The sequence below is a fragment of the Meles meles genome, chromosome 10 (assembly GCF_922984935.1).
Source record: "Meles meles chromosome 10, mMelMel3.1 paternal haplotype, whole genome shotgun sequence".
Lineage (NCBI taxonomy): Eukaryota > Metazoa > Chordata > Mammalia > Carnivora > Mustelidae > Meles > Meles meles.
The window spans coordinates 99,616,257-99,631,926 of NC_060075.1; the positions used below are offsets into that span (position 1 = coordinate 99,616,257).

Sequence of the window (15,670 nt, forward strand, 5' to 3'; positions counted from 1 at the left end):
GATCTACCAGGGGAAGGTCAGAACCAAGGTTCCCATCTGTGGGGAACTCGCTCATGGAGAGAAGGTATTGCCACCGGCTTTTCCAAAACCAAACCCAAGTCCTGATTTTGCCATTCCCCGAAATCTCACTGAACTCTTTTTCTAGCAACAGAAAAAAACCCATGGTCCCTAAGTAGATATAAGTTCATTTGCCATTAATTCCTCTGCATGTTTCAGTTATGCGCTCTTCTCCAGATGACCATATTTTTGTAATTAAAAATCACATGTTCCCATGACTTCTTACCCTCGATTCATGGGTCCACTACAAACAGATTTCTTCAATGAGTTGTTTTGTGTGCACTAAGAGATCTTTAAATTCAACACACACAGACACTTCCCTGCTTTTGCTGCCCTGAGTATTGGGCAGAGGCGGAAGGATTATTCAAAAGCAGTGACTTTGGCTGTTTGCTGATCTCTCTCTCTCTCGCTCTCTCTCTCTCCAGCAGACACTGGTTTTTAGGCCCCCATACAGTGCAAGCAGCACAGATTTGCAGTGAAGACTGTCTGTCCCGAGGTGCTCCCTCGGGAGGCTGAGCACAATGGACCTTCTCTCAGCTCGGACTGCAAAACCAAAGCCCAAGGTCTGCAGAAAATGGGGAAGAGCACGATGCTCTGGTCCAGGTCTGTATCTGACTGTGAGGCCCAGGGGAGAAAGTTGCTTGAGAAAGGTCACTGGCTCATTGATCATGCTGGGTGAGGTGTCCTGATTGCCCTGTGCTATCTTTATCCATGTGCGACCTTCTTACAACCAGCCTTAGAAATGGCTGTTCCCTGACACTGCAGTGTCCTGAATTTTACAAATATCTTCAGTCTTTTTGTTCTGGGGCAGGTGAGTCCAGAGGGTGACAGAGCTGGGGATTATTTCAAAGTAAGCAGTGGCTATAAAAAATCAGACGGATTTTCTCATGAGGCTTCTTTGAGGGTAACTCTTAAAAAAGAAGACATCGCAGAAGTGTACTGTGCATCCTTTAGAAAAGGTGTATTTTCTTTAAAGGTATTTTGCAGGACAGCTGAGTGCGTGAGCTAGTATTCTGTTTCACAGGCGTCCAGAGCCTGGCTCCCCACAAAGGCCAGAAGAACAAGGTCCCATTCCGTTCTCCACGCCGCCCTCTGCCTCAAGGTTGGTGCCCTTTAATGAAGTTGACCCGATCATATATTTGGGTACAACATCCTCCTGTAGGTAAAACTCTGCAGTGACCACTCTATCCATTTAGCCTGGTGAGATGTGATTTTTCACCACACGCTATTTTCCTTGTGGTCCGTCTTCATCTGTCTGAAGAAGAAGGCGTCTTGACTCAGTCAGGCCCTGAGGTCCAAGGTCTGGAGGGGAAAACAGGCTATCTTTTGCTCAGGGGCTCCTTCCTTTCTTCCCTTCCTGGGACATCCCTGGGGTATACAATGCTGCCTTCGTACAACTTTGTACAAATTGTCTCTAAAAATGCCCCCATGTCACGATACTCAGAAGCAGTCAGAATTCTTAGGGTCCGGAATTCTTACGGGGGCAGGACAAGGTAGTGAGTTCATCGCCCCACAGCCCGGCTTTGTTCAGTTCCTGAGGGCATTAAGGTGTAGTTGTCTCCAGGCCTGGGTTTCTGGTCCGACAGTAGGACCCGTCCTTGGGCCCACTGGCTTCCTCATTTGTTCGCTGGTTTCCTGGGCACGGAATCACCTCACGTATCAAACAGGTCATATCCCGGGGTTGGAGAAGAATGCCGTGCTCGGGTCTTACCTCTGTAAGGAACGAGTTCTCCTGGCATTTTTATCCCCTTCTACCTGGTGACTGCAGTCCTAATTAAAAGGGTTCATCATCTTTCTCGCACTGGGAAATTGTTCTGAAAAGTCCATTTTGCTATAGGCTACTTCAAGTCCACACAACTGTGCCGCGTGGCTGACAGAGTGACCTACCAGAACAGCAGACTCGTCATGGACGTCTGGAGCGACCAGGCCCGGTTCATCTTTCTGCTTGCTTGCTTGCCTGTAGGCCTGGCAGAGGTGGTGGGCAACGAAACCCCAGGACACTGGCTCGGAGGCACAGCTGCCACTCCGAGTGATGCCTCTGTCACCTGTTGCTCTGGGCTGCCATCCTGAGTGACCGTGTCCCACAAGGCAATGTCAAGGCAGGAGACTGGCGTGCGGGTGCCCGGGCTGTCTGCTGAGACTTGGAGAGGGTTCCCCATCAGCATGGGGTTTTCTCTGATGTGGCTGATGGGCCGCAACTCCAAGGGTCTCAACTGAAGGAGACCAGTTCAAGAGCAGCTACATCGGCTCGGGCGACCCCAGAGGGCACTGTGGCCTGTTTACTTGTTTCATCATCACATGGAAACACGGGCATTTGCTGATCTGCCAGGGCTGGAGAACTCGATCTTTTCCTTGTCAGCCACGGGCACGGCTCAACGTGTCCTGGGAGGCATCTCGGAGCCTAGCTGGCACCAGGGAGTGTGTCTTGGATGCGGGGAAGGTGGCATGTGTGGGCCTGCAGTGTCTGGCTCGGCTGTCCTGGAGGGAGTGACAGGCTGACCTCCTGGGGAGCACTGCACACCAGGGCACACATAGACGTAACCCCGGTGGTGTTCTCACTCACCCATGCTTGCTCGGGCTGCAGATGGCCTGGTAGCTCTCTAAAGGCAGGTGAAGGGCACGGCCCCTTCCAGAGTTCCCTGGAAGTGGGGGGTGGGGGTTTCTCATGAGTGTGGGGGGGGGTTATCTCATTTTCACGAGCTGTGAAAAGGCACATTTTAAGAAGTCTCTTCAAAGGCAATATGTATAGTCAACTAACATCCTAAGATAAAGGGAGGGAGACAGAAACAGATTGCATCATTTGGGTGAGCATATGAAGGAGAAAATTCAACATTTTGCTTAGGGCTTATTTGATAATATGACATTCACATTTTCCTGTTTTTTTTTTTTTGTTTGTTTGTTTTGTTTTTTTTTGATCTTATTTATTTATTTGAGAGAGAGAGACACACATACAGACAGTACAAGCAGAGGGAGAAGCAGACTTCCGCTGAGCAAGGAGCCGATGTGGGACTGGTTCCCAGGACCCTGGGATCATGACCTGAGTCAGAGGCAGACGCTTAACCCACTTAGCCACCCAGACACACCTATATTTTTCTGTTTTTTTAAAATGAGGGCTTGAATTACTTTATCACTTCAATTTGACTAGAGCAGGGACCCAAACTGACACGCCTATGAGGTCAGGGACTCTCTGTGAGGGATGGAAGTGAGGCCAGGTGGGGGATGGGGCACAGAGCAGGGTCGGTGTCTGCCTAAAATGCGCAGCTACTGCTGCGTCCTGCACTGTCTTTTATGAGGAAAACTGATGACAGGGTCCCTGAGGCCAGCTCTACAATTTAAGATCACCATAAACTTGAAGCTCTGATGATTGTTACCTGTAACTTTGTTTCCGTTTCCCCACCACCGTCCAACCATAGGATAATCAGGGCTCCCCCTGGTTGGTGAAGTAGGCAGGGACAGACAGTGGTGGCCCGGGAAGCTCCACCCCGGTCAGTAAGTGCCACCTTGCCTGCTTGCTAACCCGGGGAGGGGGCTGAGATCAGCAGGTGGCTGATCCCTGAGTGCAGCCAGGCTCCGGCGCCTCCCCTGAGATGCGCAGCTGGGCTCCTCAGGGTTGAATTCACCCAGGGTGCGGCTTCACTCACACACTCATGCCTCTTTACCAAAAGAAAATTACACATCAGAGAACAAGCTTTTTGTTTCCTCCCGAAAATCTGGATAGAGAAACAGTTCAGTGGCTTGTGCGTGCCCAAGAGTGCGTGTATTGACATTTCCAGATAACGCATTCCAACTACTGCTTTGACTAAAAGTGTTGTGACTAGTTTTCCCTCCCGTCAGATCAATACATAGCCAACCCTATGACAGACATCGCCAGTTCAAACACTTGCTGTTCTACATTTTAACAATTACCTAATTACCTTAGAGCTTTGTTTCTCGATTGACTTAGACTTTTGGCTATTAAAAATTGCATTTTGTTAGCTTCTTTTCCCATTAATTTACAGAACTGTCATAAGGTTATCTGTGTAGTTAAGTGCCTGATGTTCCATTTGTATGTGCATGCACACACACACACACTTAGTACAGATTAAATACAACTACAGAGGGCACGGGGAAGCTGGGGGGTGGTGGTGCTGGATGTTTACTATCTTGATTGTGTCCATGGTTTCACCAGTGTACACAAGTCTGCGAGGGTGTGCCAATTATATGTCGGTAAAACTGCTAAAAAATAAAACATAAAAACAACAAAATCTCATCAATTTTCTTTCTCTATTTGCCATATTCACTGGAGACTCACCATTTCACTACTAGAGATTAAAAATCTCAATCTAAAACCATTTACTCTTCCCTTATATTCACCAAACTTAATGAACTGAGTCTTCCCACATACCCTGTCACTGACTTGGGAGCCCCTCACCCTCAGCACACCCTGGTCCTGCAGGGTACCACTCTGTCCTTATTCATGCGACAACAGCAATGAGAGGGACAGGAAGGGGGCTGGCACTCCCCGAAGGCAGGCATTGCCTTCTAGCACCTTCCCTAGCTGGCTCTGTCAACCCTCTCTGTGCCTGTAGGCAATGACCTGGGGCTTGCCCGCAGGAGAGAAGATGGCGCAGAGAACCGTGACTGAGACCAAGGGTGCAAAGCCAATCCCACAGGGCTTAGGCAGAAATGTCAATGAGAGAAACAGGCCAGAGGTACAAATGGTCTTCACTCCCACCAAGAATGGATCTTCTCTCATTTTTCTTAAAATGGCTGCTCTATAGGTTTGTGCTTTTTCTCTCCACTTTGGTCCACGTAGAGTCTAGAGCCTGATTGCAAGACACAAGCACGTTCCCTTCCATTCGCTTGTGGTCAAACAGCATCCCCAGACTAATGACAAATCAAAGGCTCCCCAGGGTGGTGGGGCCGTGCGGTGGGTGGCATGTGCAGTGTGGGGTGAGCTCCCAGCCTTGAAAGAAGGAGAGATCGCACAGAAGGAAGGCTCCTTACACATCTCAGAGGCATCAGAACTTGGGGGGCAAATCTACCGGCGACTCCACTCAGTCAAGGGAGCACGTCTATAGGCCAGACATGGCCACCTGCTGTCCATTTTCTCCTTTTAATTTAGAATTTGTGCTATTCCAAAGTCTTTAAATTCCTCATTTACCAGTTCTAATTCACTCAAAGCATGGAAAGATAGGTTTTCTCATCAATGCTCGTTCTTCACAAGCCAAAGGAAAAAGGGTGATGCACACTGGTCACTGTGCTCTGAGATAGATGATATGTTCGTCTATTCCCCTCCCCCTCACTTTACTCCCTAAAGGCTGGGCAGCACATTTATTGCCCTGGAGACAACATAGCTGGTCTAAATAATCTCAGAATATTTCATCTCTTTTCATCTTTTTCTTTACAGAAGGAGATGGGAAGATTCAACCTTCTGACATTTACACAGCTTCACCCCCGGTAATAAAAATTTATTATTTTCTTAAGAAAGAAAGAGAAAGGTTATAGAAAGTCTTGAAGGGCAAAACAAACACGGAAAGTGATGATGAATTTAATCTCGCAGTTTCCAGGGAAGAGAACTTTTGTAGAAGGGTTATGAGTTCGGTGTTTGTATTGGTAACAAACGAAGCATGGGAACAACATAATAAACCACAAATAAGCCCCAGAGAGCTCCAAGATGCATTTCTCTTAAGACTGGAACCTTCATCTTCACTGAAGCGTTTGAAGTTTGGTTGTTGTTGTTTTACCATGGTGACTAATGAGGGCCAAAACAATTTTGAGTTTTCCTCCTGCTTCGCATTCCTTGGATATGAGTGATGAAGTGGTTAAAACACGCACACGCACGCACACACGCTACTCGGGGGGGGGGCAGGAGTGCGCCATGAGCGGATTCGATCTTGCACGATGGAGAGTTGGCTGACTCAAGACGCCTTCCGTACCTGAGTGCAGGGCCCTTACCTGCTCTCACCCGTTCAGAAGAGGCAGTCCTGTTTCTTTTATAGAAAAGTGTGTTTTGTGACGGGAAAAGTCCACATGCCCACAGGTGGACATGTTCCACATGTGGACATGTTTCAAATCAGATTCCCTCAGGTACGGAAGTTGCGAATACATAGTAGCAAGTGATGATGACGGGGTCTGTGAGCTTCACCACGCAGGTGCAATGTGTGAGTGATCGTAACAGGAGCCACAATAAAAGGCCAGCCAGTGAGTCAACTGTGTGAAGATTTCCCCAAACTGCTTGATCTGCAGAGCCAGGAGCATTTATCGGCAACTAAATTATTTTAGAATTTTCATAAGTAGGATTGCATGGAATTACAGCATGTTCTACTACCCATTGCTGATATTCTCTGATGAAAATGGAAGAATTTATGCTCTTGTCTCTGATGAAAATAGAATAATTTATGCCAGTTGTAGGTGAAAGATAGCACAGAGTTAATTTTCCTTTTACCTTAGCACTTGCTACAGAACTCATACTCTTGAGGGGTTTCTCTATCAACCAGCGGGCACACGAGCCAGCCGCCAGGTCACCTGCATCTGTCTCTGCTTAGAAAATGTGAATGGCCTCAAATTTGTTTTCTTTTACTGTCACTCTTTTTAATTTTTTAAAAATATTTTATCTATTTATTTGACAGAGACAGAGATCACAAGCAGGCAGAGAGGCAGGAAGAGAAAGAGAGAGGAGGAAGCAGGCTCTCCGCTGAGCAGAGAGCCCAATGCGGGGCTCGATCCCAGGAACCTGGGATCACGACCCGAGCCGAAGGCAGAGGCTTTAACCCACTGAGCCACGCAGGCGCCCCTTTTACAGTCACTCTTGATGGCATGTGTCAGCTATGGACCAAAGAGCAGTTCTCCCGCTGACTCCTACGGAGCATGAAAACCCCCAGAAGGGATGGGCTCTCGGGTGAACCAGAAAAGAAAACTTCTCTGAAATGCAAAAGCCTGGAGTAAAAAGGTTTCGCTGAGTTAACCTGATACTTAGAAGATTCTAATGCTGCTTAGTGTGGTGTCATGACACATGTAGATTTTGAAATCCTGGTCATCAAATTGCCCTGCATTTCCCCAGCTGTGTATCAGGCCCTCACAGTGCAAGAGAGTCCTGAGATAAAATTAAAAAAAAAAACAACAAACAAGCATGTCTTTGGCTAACTTCATGGCTGATCTAGTCACCATGTGAATTGGTTTAACGCTAGTTTGTGCCCTGCGTCCACACGTACACATCGATGTCCTCTTGTTTTCGGTAGAGTTTGACATATGTCTCTTTACAGCTTCTGTTTTCATAACCAATAATTCTATGAGTAAGATCACCTCTCCCTGGTCTCCTTTTGGCTTTAAGATTTTCGACTGCCCTTTTTTCTTCAGCATAATAGCTGCCTCTCAGACAAATGCTCATTGCTGTAATTACACACAATCTTCTACAATCTGAATGTCTGGGCCATCAATCCTGATGCTCTCACCAACACTGAGGTAAACATTACCTTTTCTTGTTTAGACTTCCTCCACTTAATGATTTGAGGTCAAGTGATTGCTACTTGTCAGACAAAAGTTCTTTATTTCAGTGCAAAAAAAGAGAAAACACACACACACACACAACAAACAAACAAGACAAAAATACACTAACTTGTTCTCTCTTTCCTCGTGAGCAATTTCTGTAACTTCCTGGGCTTTTTTCCACCAACTCACGGCACTAGATTGGTTATCTCCAGCTCTAGGTATGTATTTCTGTAAGCTCTAGCTTGTATTTCTTAATTATTAATACCAATGTCAGCTGTGACAATTCCTACCTTAACCATCGCTAATAGTTTTATTGTGATCAACCAGACAACAGCCATACAAGTAAAAAACACTGATTTTTTTTGTCTTACTTTGAGCAATAACATTTTAAAAAAATCTTCTGGAGAGAATCATGATAAACCTGTCCCATTCGAGTGCATCTCTGCACAATGACCAAAGTTAACCAAAGCAAGCAAGTCGTTCTTCATAAATCCTGAATCTTAAACGTGATTTTTTTCCACCTGCTCTGTCTGTCGGAGGATGGCCGAGGTGACTCGTTCTCGATAACGAGCTGGGTTTTCCCAAGATGAGAAAGGGATCTCGCCCTCCAGAAAGGGAGGCAGCATGCCCATGTGGACATGGTCGTCATACCTGCGAGTGTCTTTACCACTTGGGCAAACCTCCAGACTAGCGTTCATCCAATGGAATCATCATTACTTCTTTTCATGTGCGTGGGGAGCCGCAGGTAAGTAAAATCCAAGGGCAGAGGCCATGCATTCTGCACGTAACAGCCCCCAACGTTGGCACAGTGCCTGGGATCAAGCAAGTTCTCAGCATTTGGTGAGGAAATGGGGGTGAAGAACTGATGAAGTTCTCAGATGAAGCAAGACACAACCTCCTTCCTCCGTTTTCTTTTTGTAAACTGTCTACATGGCAGAGAACACAGGAATAGGAAGATCTGAGAAACACTTAAAAAGTTGGGTCCTATGTATCCCTGAAAGTATGTACGTATGTGTATGTATGTATGTGTGTGTGTGTGTGTGTACGAGTTGTGAGTTCCTACACATTATATGTGTAGTTCACATATTTTAGGCACTTAAGTTTCACCAGGTAGGCAGAATATTTCAGGTGTATCTAAATTGACCAAATGGTCACTCGTGGACACAATCTACTTTCAATGGAGAAGGTATTCTGCAACCAAGTATCAAATAAGGAAAATACAAAGTAATAATGTATTAACGTAATAATGAATCAGAATAAAGCAAGGTCCTTAACAGAAACATACCCAAGAACCTGTGAAAGGGTCATTTCGGATAGGTCAAGGCCCTCAACCTAGAATCTGCACAGAAAAGGCTTTACCCCCTGTGAGGGAGCTTGAACGTCGGTCACACAATCTCTGTTGTTTATGCACATATACGTAAATTCTAGAGAAAGTAGACTGCAGGGGTACAAATGAGCCCTTTTACGCTGACAGGTAGAAGAACAGGAGAACGGGAGTCAGGATAGCAGAGGCACGGGGAAAGTCAGAGGTGCGGAGCTCCAGGAAGGGCCATCCATCAGAAGCGCTTGGCATGAGAAGGGAATGAAGCACAGCAATAAACTGTGGGGAAAATAAATGGCAACATATGAAGACAAACTCTGGCAAAATAAACATGGCCGTCATCATTCCCCTTCCAGCCCCTGGAGACTGAACGCTGCGTAGAAAGTGATGTATTGGCCACTTTGTGTGATTATTTTCCCTTCTGGTTCCTCCCAGCCTTTGTGGATATCAGCTGATAGAAAGGTCTACTGATCCAACATACACAGTTCTGTCCCTAGGAAGATCATAAGCATCACAGAAACCACTGTTGTCTCTTAGGCTGTCAAATACAATTATTCGGATTTGCTACAACTTCAAAGACCTTGTGGGTAGAGAGGCTGGGCAGCTGGTAGGCAAAAGGCTTTTGTCACTACTTGGCAAAAAGTCCGAGTTACTCGCCAAGCTCCAGGGGAGAATCGGTAATATTGTTTCATGACGCCCTCCATGGCAGACCAATCCATTCCAACCTTGATAATGCTGTTTCTGAGCAGGGCTCAGGCATCAACTGAGAAAATACAGATCGATTTGTGGAGTTGGAGAAAGACCGCACCCAGGCATGCGTGTTGAGATCTACTGTTCTGCAGAAGAAAACCTCTTTCAGGGGGCTTCTCAGTGGGAGGCTGACCCATCGGAGAAAAAGGGCCATTCCATGCAAGTAGCTTAAGCCTATGAAGGTCTCAGGGATAGGACTTAAAGAAGGTTGTGTCTGAATTCACACCATCTCAGACAAATCCTAAAACAATAATCTAGAAGACCAGTGTTAGCCGGCGAATGCTTTATTTCTATTCTATTCGCTCTTGAACTAATAATGATATTTAACAACAATCCTGAAAAATCAAGCTGTCTGTTCCTTACTTCTGCAGAGGACTTAAATTTGGATGAATTCAGAAAAAAGTCCTCAGATCTATTGATGTTTAAAAAAAAGGTTTTTTTCCTGCCTAACCTGACTTCATGTTACAAGATAAAGTTTCAGGAGACAGATCCCCGTTGAAATTCTTGGGCCAGCACGGGGCTTGGCAAACAGCTTATGAAAACCAGAGATGAATCTGCTGCCGGCATCCCTACTTCTATTTGCTCTTCCTTTGCAGGGGGAGGTTGGTAAATGATTAGGAACCGGCTCTTGGGGAAAAAATAAAAGGGAAGGATAGATCGATCCATCAATAGACTGATGGATAAAGTTTTACTGATCTAAAGCATGGATAGCACAAAATTTACAAGTGATAATAAAATATGTGATACTCTTTGTTGTAAATTTTTTTTTAAATAGTGGGAGTTATTTATTTATTTTGAAGATTTTATTTATTTATGAGAGAGAGTGGGGGGAGGAGCTGGGGGAAAGGGACAAGCAGACTCAGTGCTGAGTGCCCAGCGTGAAGAACTCACGACACTGAGATCATGACCTGAGCCGAAATCAAGAGTCAGACGCTTAACCGACTGAGCTACCCAGGCGCCCCTGTCGGCTGTAAATTCTCTATACCCCTCAGCTCCCTTAACCCTCTATAACTGATTTCTGGCTATGGACTCCAGTTGCTGAATGTAGCACTGGGAAAGGGACGTACAGTAGCACTATTATATTTTCACTGTCACAAAGTTCTTGAGTCATAGAAGTATATAACCTCCAAAACCCCGAGATAGTAACATTGTAAAATCATGAGAAGTGATTAGTTTTCAATATTTGTTCTATTTTTTGTATTACTTTTAAGCTTACATAATTGACTTTTTAATAATAGTCCTGTTTAGCGATTGCTTTGCAAAGTTCCTGAGATGCCAACAGTCTGTCCTCACTAGCTGGTGTGAGCCGGGTCCAGCCCACACCTGTTGCACTGACTCGTCACTAACTTCTTCAGTTCTCTCTTGGGTCAGGAACATAGCAGCTGGTAAATAAAGTGCTGGGAAATAATTGGCAAAGGAAAGAAGTGCAGGGGAGTTTTAAAAATGCTACCCGTAGCCCTATCGTGATTCTCACTGCTTTGCTTCTAAGTAGCGGTCAGTCTTCAGCTTCTGTTGGGTGGATTTCATGGTTTTCAAGATATAATAACAACGGGCTAAAGATCCTGGTTTTTTTGTTTTTTTTTTTCCAATGCACTTCTGAGTGGGGACAGGCTCTGCTCCCACAATCACCAGTTTCCTTCTATTCGCTCACTACCCACTTCCTGTTTTCCTGGACGCTCGCCCTTTCCCATGGCAGGGGGAGAGGCTGTGTGGCCGGCTCTCCTGCCCCGGGAAGGAAAATGGCAAACAAACACCAGACCAGGGCAAGAGTGCTTCCCTAGGCTCGCTCTGAAGTCCACATACCTGCCAAGCTTCAAGGGTGCCTTCCTCACAAACAAGACTCCCAGAATTGTCTTTGTGTCACGAGCTTGACAATTAACTGCTTTGTTTTGAGATAGGCAAAGTGTCTAATTTTGGTTCGGATTCTAGAGTACAATGTTGGGTGACTGTCAGCAGAGGGCTGGTCTCAATGCGGGGCGCCGCCAAATTCTTGCCTATCTTTTCCTGCTTTCTGCTCTGTGCTCAGGCAAATTCACGGCTGATCACAGAGCCAGAGCCAATAGCGAGCCTCTGGCCCAGAGTGTGGGGATTTGATTACAGCCATTGGCCATAAACCACAGAGCTGTGCCCAACGTACTCCTACATTCTCAGTCCTCCTGCTGAGTCACTCTGCCTAAAATATGAATTATGATTATGAATTTTATATGAAGCAACCTTAAATTACCATTTCTAATTGAAAATGGCTAGCTAATTTCTCTCCTTTTATTTCCCTATTTTAGAATTTCCTTAAAATTCTTCAGTACAGCCTACTTGATCACAGATTGAAAACCAACCACCTCGAAATCTCCTTGGTGTTGCTAGTTGGTGCTGTGACCAGACAGATCACTTAGATTGGGGGACAGGGACCCATTTTTCTTGCACGCCTTCAAAATCCTTTGCCAATCACCCCAGTGATGTACACCCAAGGGAAACTGGTTTACTGGAACCCATCACTGGAAACTGTCTAATAAAAGGACAGTCGTTGAACGGTTTAACTATAAAATGTAAAGGCCACCAAGGATCTGCAATTCGAACTCTATACATCTCCAGGGTCTTCTCACTGGAATATGTAAGGGGTGACTTGTTAGAGGCACAGTCAAACCAGCTCTGCAGATCTTGGGAACACACAGCTCAGTGCAACTAGTTACAGAGTCCATCATGCTCCTTCACAAGGAAGGCGCCCCTGAAATCCAATGTCAGCAGAAAGCATGCTGATTAGAAAGTTGCAGGGAATAAAAACTCCACGTGAAGCGCCTCGTACATGATTAGATGTGGGAAGGTTAGTAGGAAGCTTATTTGTATGAAACAAAGGGGTTCAGAAGACAGACCCGGGAAGCCCTATTCCACTGTCACTATAATGATACTCGTGGTGAACTTTGGGCCATAAGGTTCTGAGACCTGACACAGTTCAGGCATTTTCCTCCTACATGTGCAATAAGTATGCGCCACCTCAGACTCCACAGGCCATCCTGGCCACAGCTGCCAGGAAGAGCTGACAGCGGACAGCGGGACCCCGGGTGAGAGGAGTCCCACTTCTGCTCCGGGGGGTGGGGGGGTGGGTGACAGCAAGTCCACAAGCTCTGGGCACTCACACGTCACAATGCCCCCCAGCTGACTTGGAAAAGGCTGTGTTCTGTCTACTTCATCTTTCCCCCTGGTTCATGGTCCTCTCTCTGCACCCACTTACAACATGCCCAGCGAGCTCCAGAACACAATTAAACCCAAGGTTGTGACCCGAGTATCATAGGGGATGCCGTGGGCTGTTTATGTGTCATGGATTCCAGACATTTCCAGTTCACGGAGCTCTGGCATTGGCCAGGGACTTCCACATGCCGGAGGAAGTTCATCCTGTCCCCAACTGTAGGGATGGGCTCCCATCACCTTGGGTGACTCCGTTCTCACCAGACACTGGGGCAGTGTATTACCCATTGGTGGTCATTCACACAGAACAGAAACTGCGGTGGGGGCATCTAGGAAAGTTCAACATGCAACCATTAGAAGAGATCATCTCTCTTCTTCCTCTGAAAAGCCCCCTTAGTACCAGCCTGAAGAGAGTGTCGACCCCCAACATGATGTAGAGAAAACACTGAAAAAGCCTCAGTCCCTGGTGACTATGTTAAGGCTTTGCTGAAGTGTGTCTCACTTGGGACTCCAGTTCCAGGAGATGAGGGGTGCCCCAACTGTGGAGGTGGGCTTGAGAGGTGTTTCTCTTACATTCAGCTTGTACTGGTGATCTGTCACTACAGATCACATTACCTCAAGATGCAGAGGCTTAGGACAGTTAAGTGTGAATTACGTCACAGTTTCTGTGGCCTGGGCCGGCTGCCTCTGAGTCTAGGTCTCTCGCACGGCTGCAGCCGAGGTTCCCCTAGGCCATGGTCTCAAGTGTGCGATTTGCTGAGGGAGCACCTGCTTCCAGGCTCACTCCAGCGGGAGTTGGTGGGACTCCGATCTCATGCTCAGTGGGCTGAGAATCAGTCCCTCACTGGCTGTTGGCTAGAGGCTCCCTCAGTTCTTTGCCTCGTGGATCTCCCCAGAGAGCGGCTCTGAACCTGGCAGCTGGCTTTCCTCAGAGTGAGTGAGGGAGAGGGGGAATCCAAGATGGAAGCCACCGTCTTTTTTTTAACCCAATCTCAGAAGTGACAAGTGACATCCCACGGCTTCTGACATAGTCTGTCCATTGGTGTTTGTCACTAAATCCAGTCCATGTTCACAGGGAGAGGATTACACAAGGGGGTGAACACAGGAGGTGGGGACCACTGGGAGCCACTCTTGCAGGCCCCGCCACACAACTGAAGGCGTCCTGGTGGGTAGGCCAGAGCAGGAAACAAAGAAGAAAGAAGCAGACACTGGGATGCTGAGAGTTATTGAGATCCTCACATCTTTCTCAAGTAGGACCGCGATGGGGGTTTGTGGCTGACTCTGTGGAGAGTATCCCGTAGCCAGAGCTGAGCTGGTGCTGGATGCCCTTTAGCCTGGAATGCGTCTCAGTTCGATGAAGCTGAACAGAGTAGTGTGTATCATTGTAACTGATACTTAGCAACACACAGGGACACGTATTCTAGTATATTCTGCTATTGAGGCTATGCTGTGTGTCAGGCATCCTGTTGATGAACGGAACAGCCAGGAGTAAGACTGGTGAGGCCTCCAAGTTGCTAAACCGGTGTGTGTGATACAGCTTGGGGGGTAGAGAGTAAACATCCAGACAGGGCCGAGTTGGGACTGGAGGCGTGGCAGGAAGGGTTCCTGAGACCCTGGAGGGGTGTATGGCTAGAGCATGCAGAGATCACATCCTTCTGATGGCCAGGCTGGGTCTACCCAGGGGGAGCTGGGGGACGGGCTGCCTACAGGGGCCTCCTCAGTCAGACACACATATCAGCAGATGGTCACTGCATCTCTTCTGCCCACAAACCATTCGTTGGTTCACAGAGTGCAGGGCTTGCAGATAAATGTGGCACTGATCTAGAACACACGGCCTTCTCCATTTGGCTTTGTTGCAGGTGAACGTGATTTTCACGGCCATGTGTCAAGTACTGGTAACACGTTCGGCCTGAAGATGGAAAATGAGGCATCCGTGCTTGGGTTCGGGGCCTGACACCCCGCGAGCTCTCCGGTCAGCTGGGGACTGCTGGTGGTAGAAGGGAATGTTGGCACCAGTGAAGGAGGGTGTGCCGGCAAAGTATGAGAATGGGGGCTGCACCAAGATCCTACGGAGGTCAGGGTCAGGGTCAGGCGGGGGAATGGCCAGAACCGAAAGTTCTGGAGAGACATCAGAGGGAAGGGTGGTGCCGTGTCCGACCCGTTTCACGTCTTCTTGCATCTCCTTCCGTCTGTGTACAGAGCAGCCCGTCAGCTCTTCCAGGATCATGGCCTTCAACAAAATGCATGTTTCCTGTTTTCAACAACCTGAGAGGACCACACCACCTGTTGGAGAAGTAATAGGAATGTGCAAAGCCAGAGATGTCCCCGTGGGAGTTTCTGGAATGGTGGGGAAAACTAGAAGGTGGAGTGGGTAGACAGAGCAGAGACCGAGGGTTGAGATACCCTCATGAGAATTCCTGCTAACCCTAGTCTGCAGTGAGACCCTGGGCCAGTGATGAGTCCTTCTGACTCAGTTTCTCCCAGTGACAGTTTCTCCTACACCCCATGCTGTGGTGGGGACTGAGCAAGAGGTCACGTGTGACATGCCTCGTGGACCACCCAGCCCTCGCCGGTACTCAGGGCCCGTCTCCCCCGAAGCACAGCATTTCTCATACAAGGAACGCAGGCCTAACTCCGAACTCAGGAGGAGATGGGTGAGAGTGTGTGGCTGCCATACACATGTCTCCACGGAGCTTCCTTCCACACAGCTATGAATCGCCACAAGTCCGACGGGAAGGGGAGTCAAGGGCCCCAGATTCACATCCAACAGTTGGGCGCCAACAGCCCGTAGCTCCCTTGCGACAGGTGGAAGGGATACCCGGATTTCAACATTTTGTGAAAAATAAGACAGATGACACCCAAATGGTTTGTTTTCCTTCACTGCTTTTAAGT

At 47.5% G+C, this 15,670-nt stretch overlaps 1 protein-coding gene across 7 annotated transcripts in view; it reads right to left on the bottom strand.

The window, feature by feature from the left end:
- The window catches only part of COBL (cordon-bleu WH2 repeat protein), a 260,852-nt gene that overhangs the window by 44,734 nt on the left and 200,448 nt on the right, over positions 1-15,670 (bottom strand). The window contains exon 9 of one of the 7 annotated variants that reach the window (XM_046020838.1): positions 6,776-9,127. The exons of 5 other annotated variants lie outside the window; for them this stretch is intronic. In XM_046020838.1, the coding sequence (XP_045876794.1) occupies positions 9,084-9,127 (44 nt within the window). In that variant the 3' untranslated portion in view covers positions 6,776-9,083. One more of the 7 variants, XM_046020839.1, reaches the window with a different exon arrangement.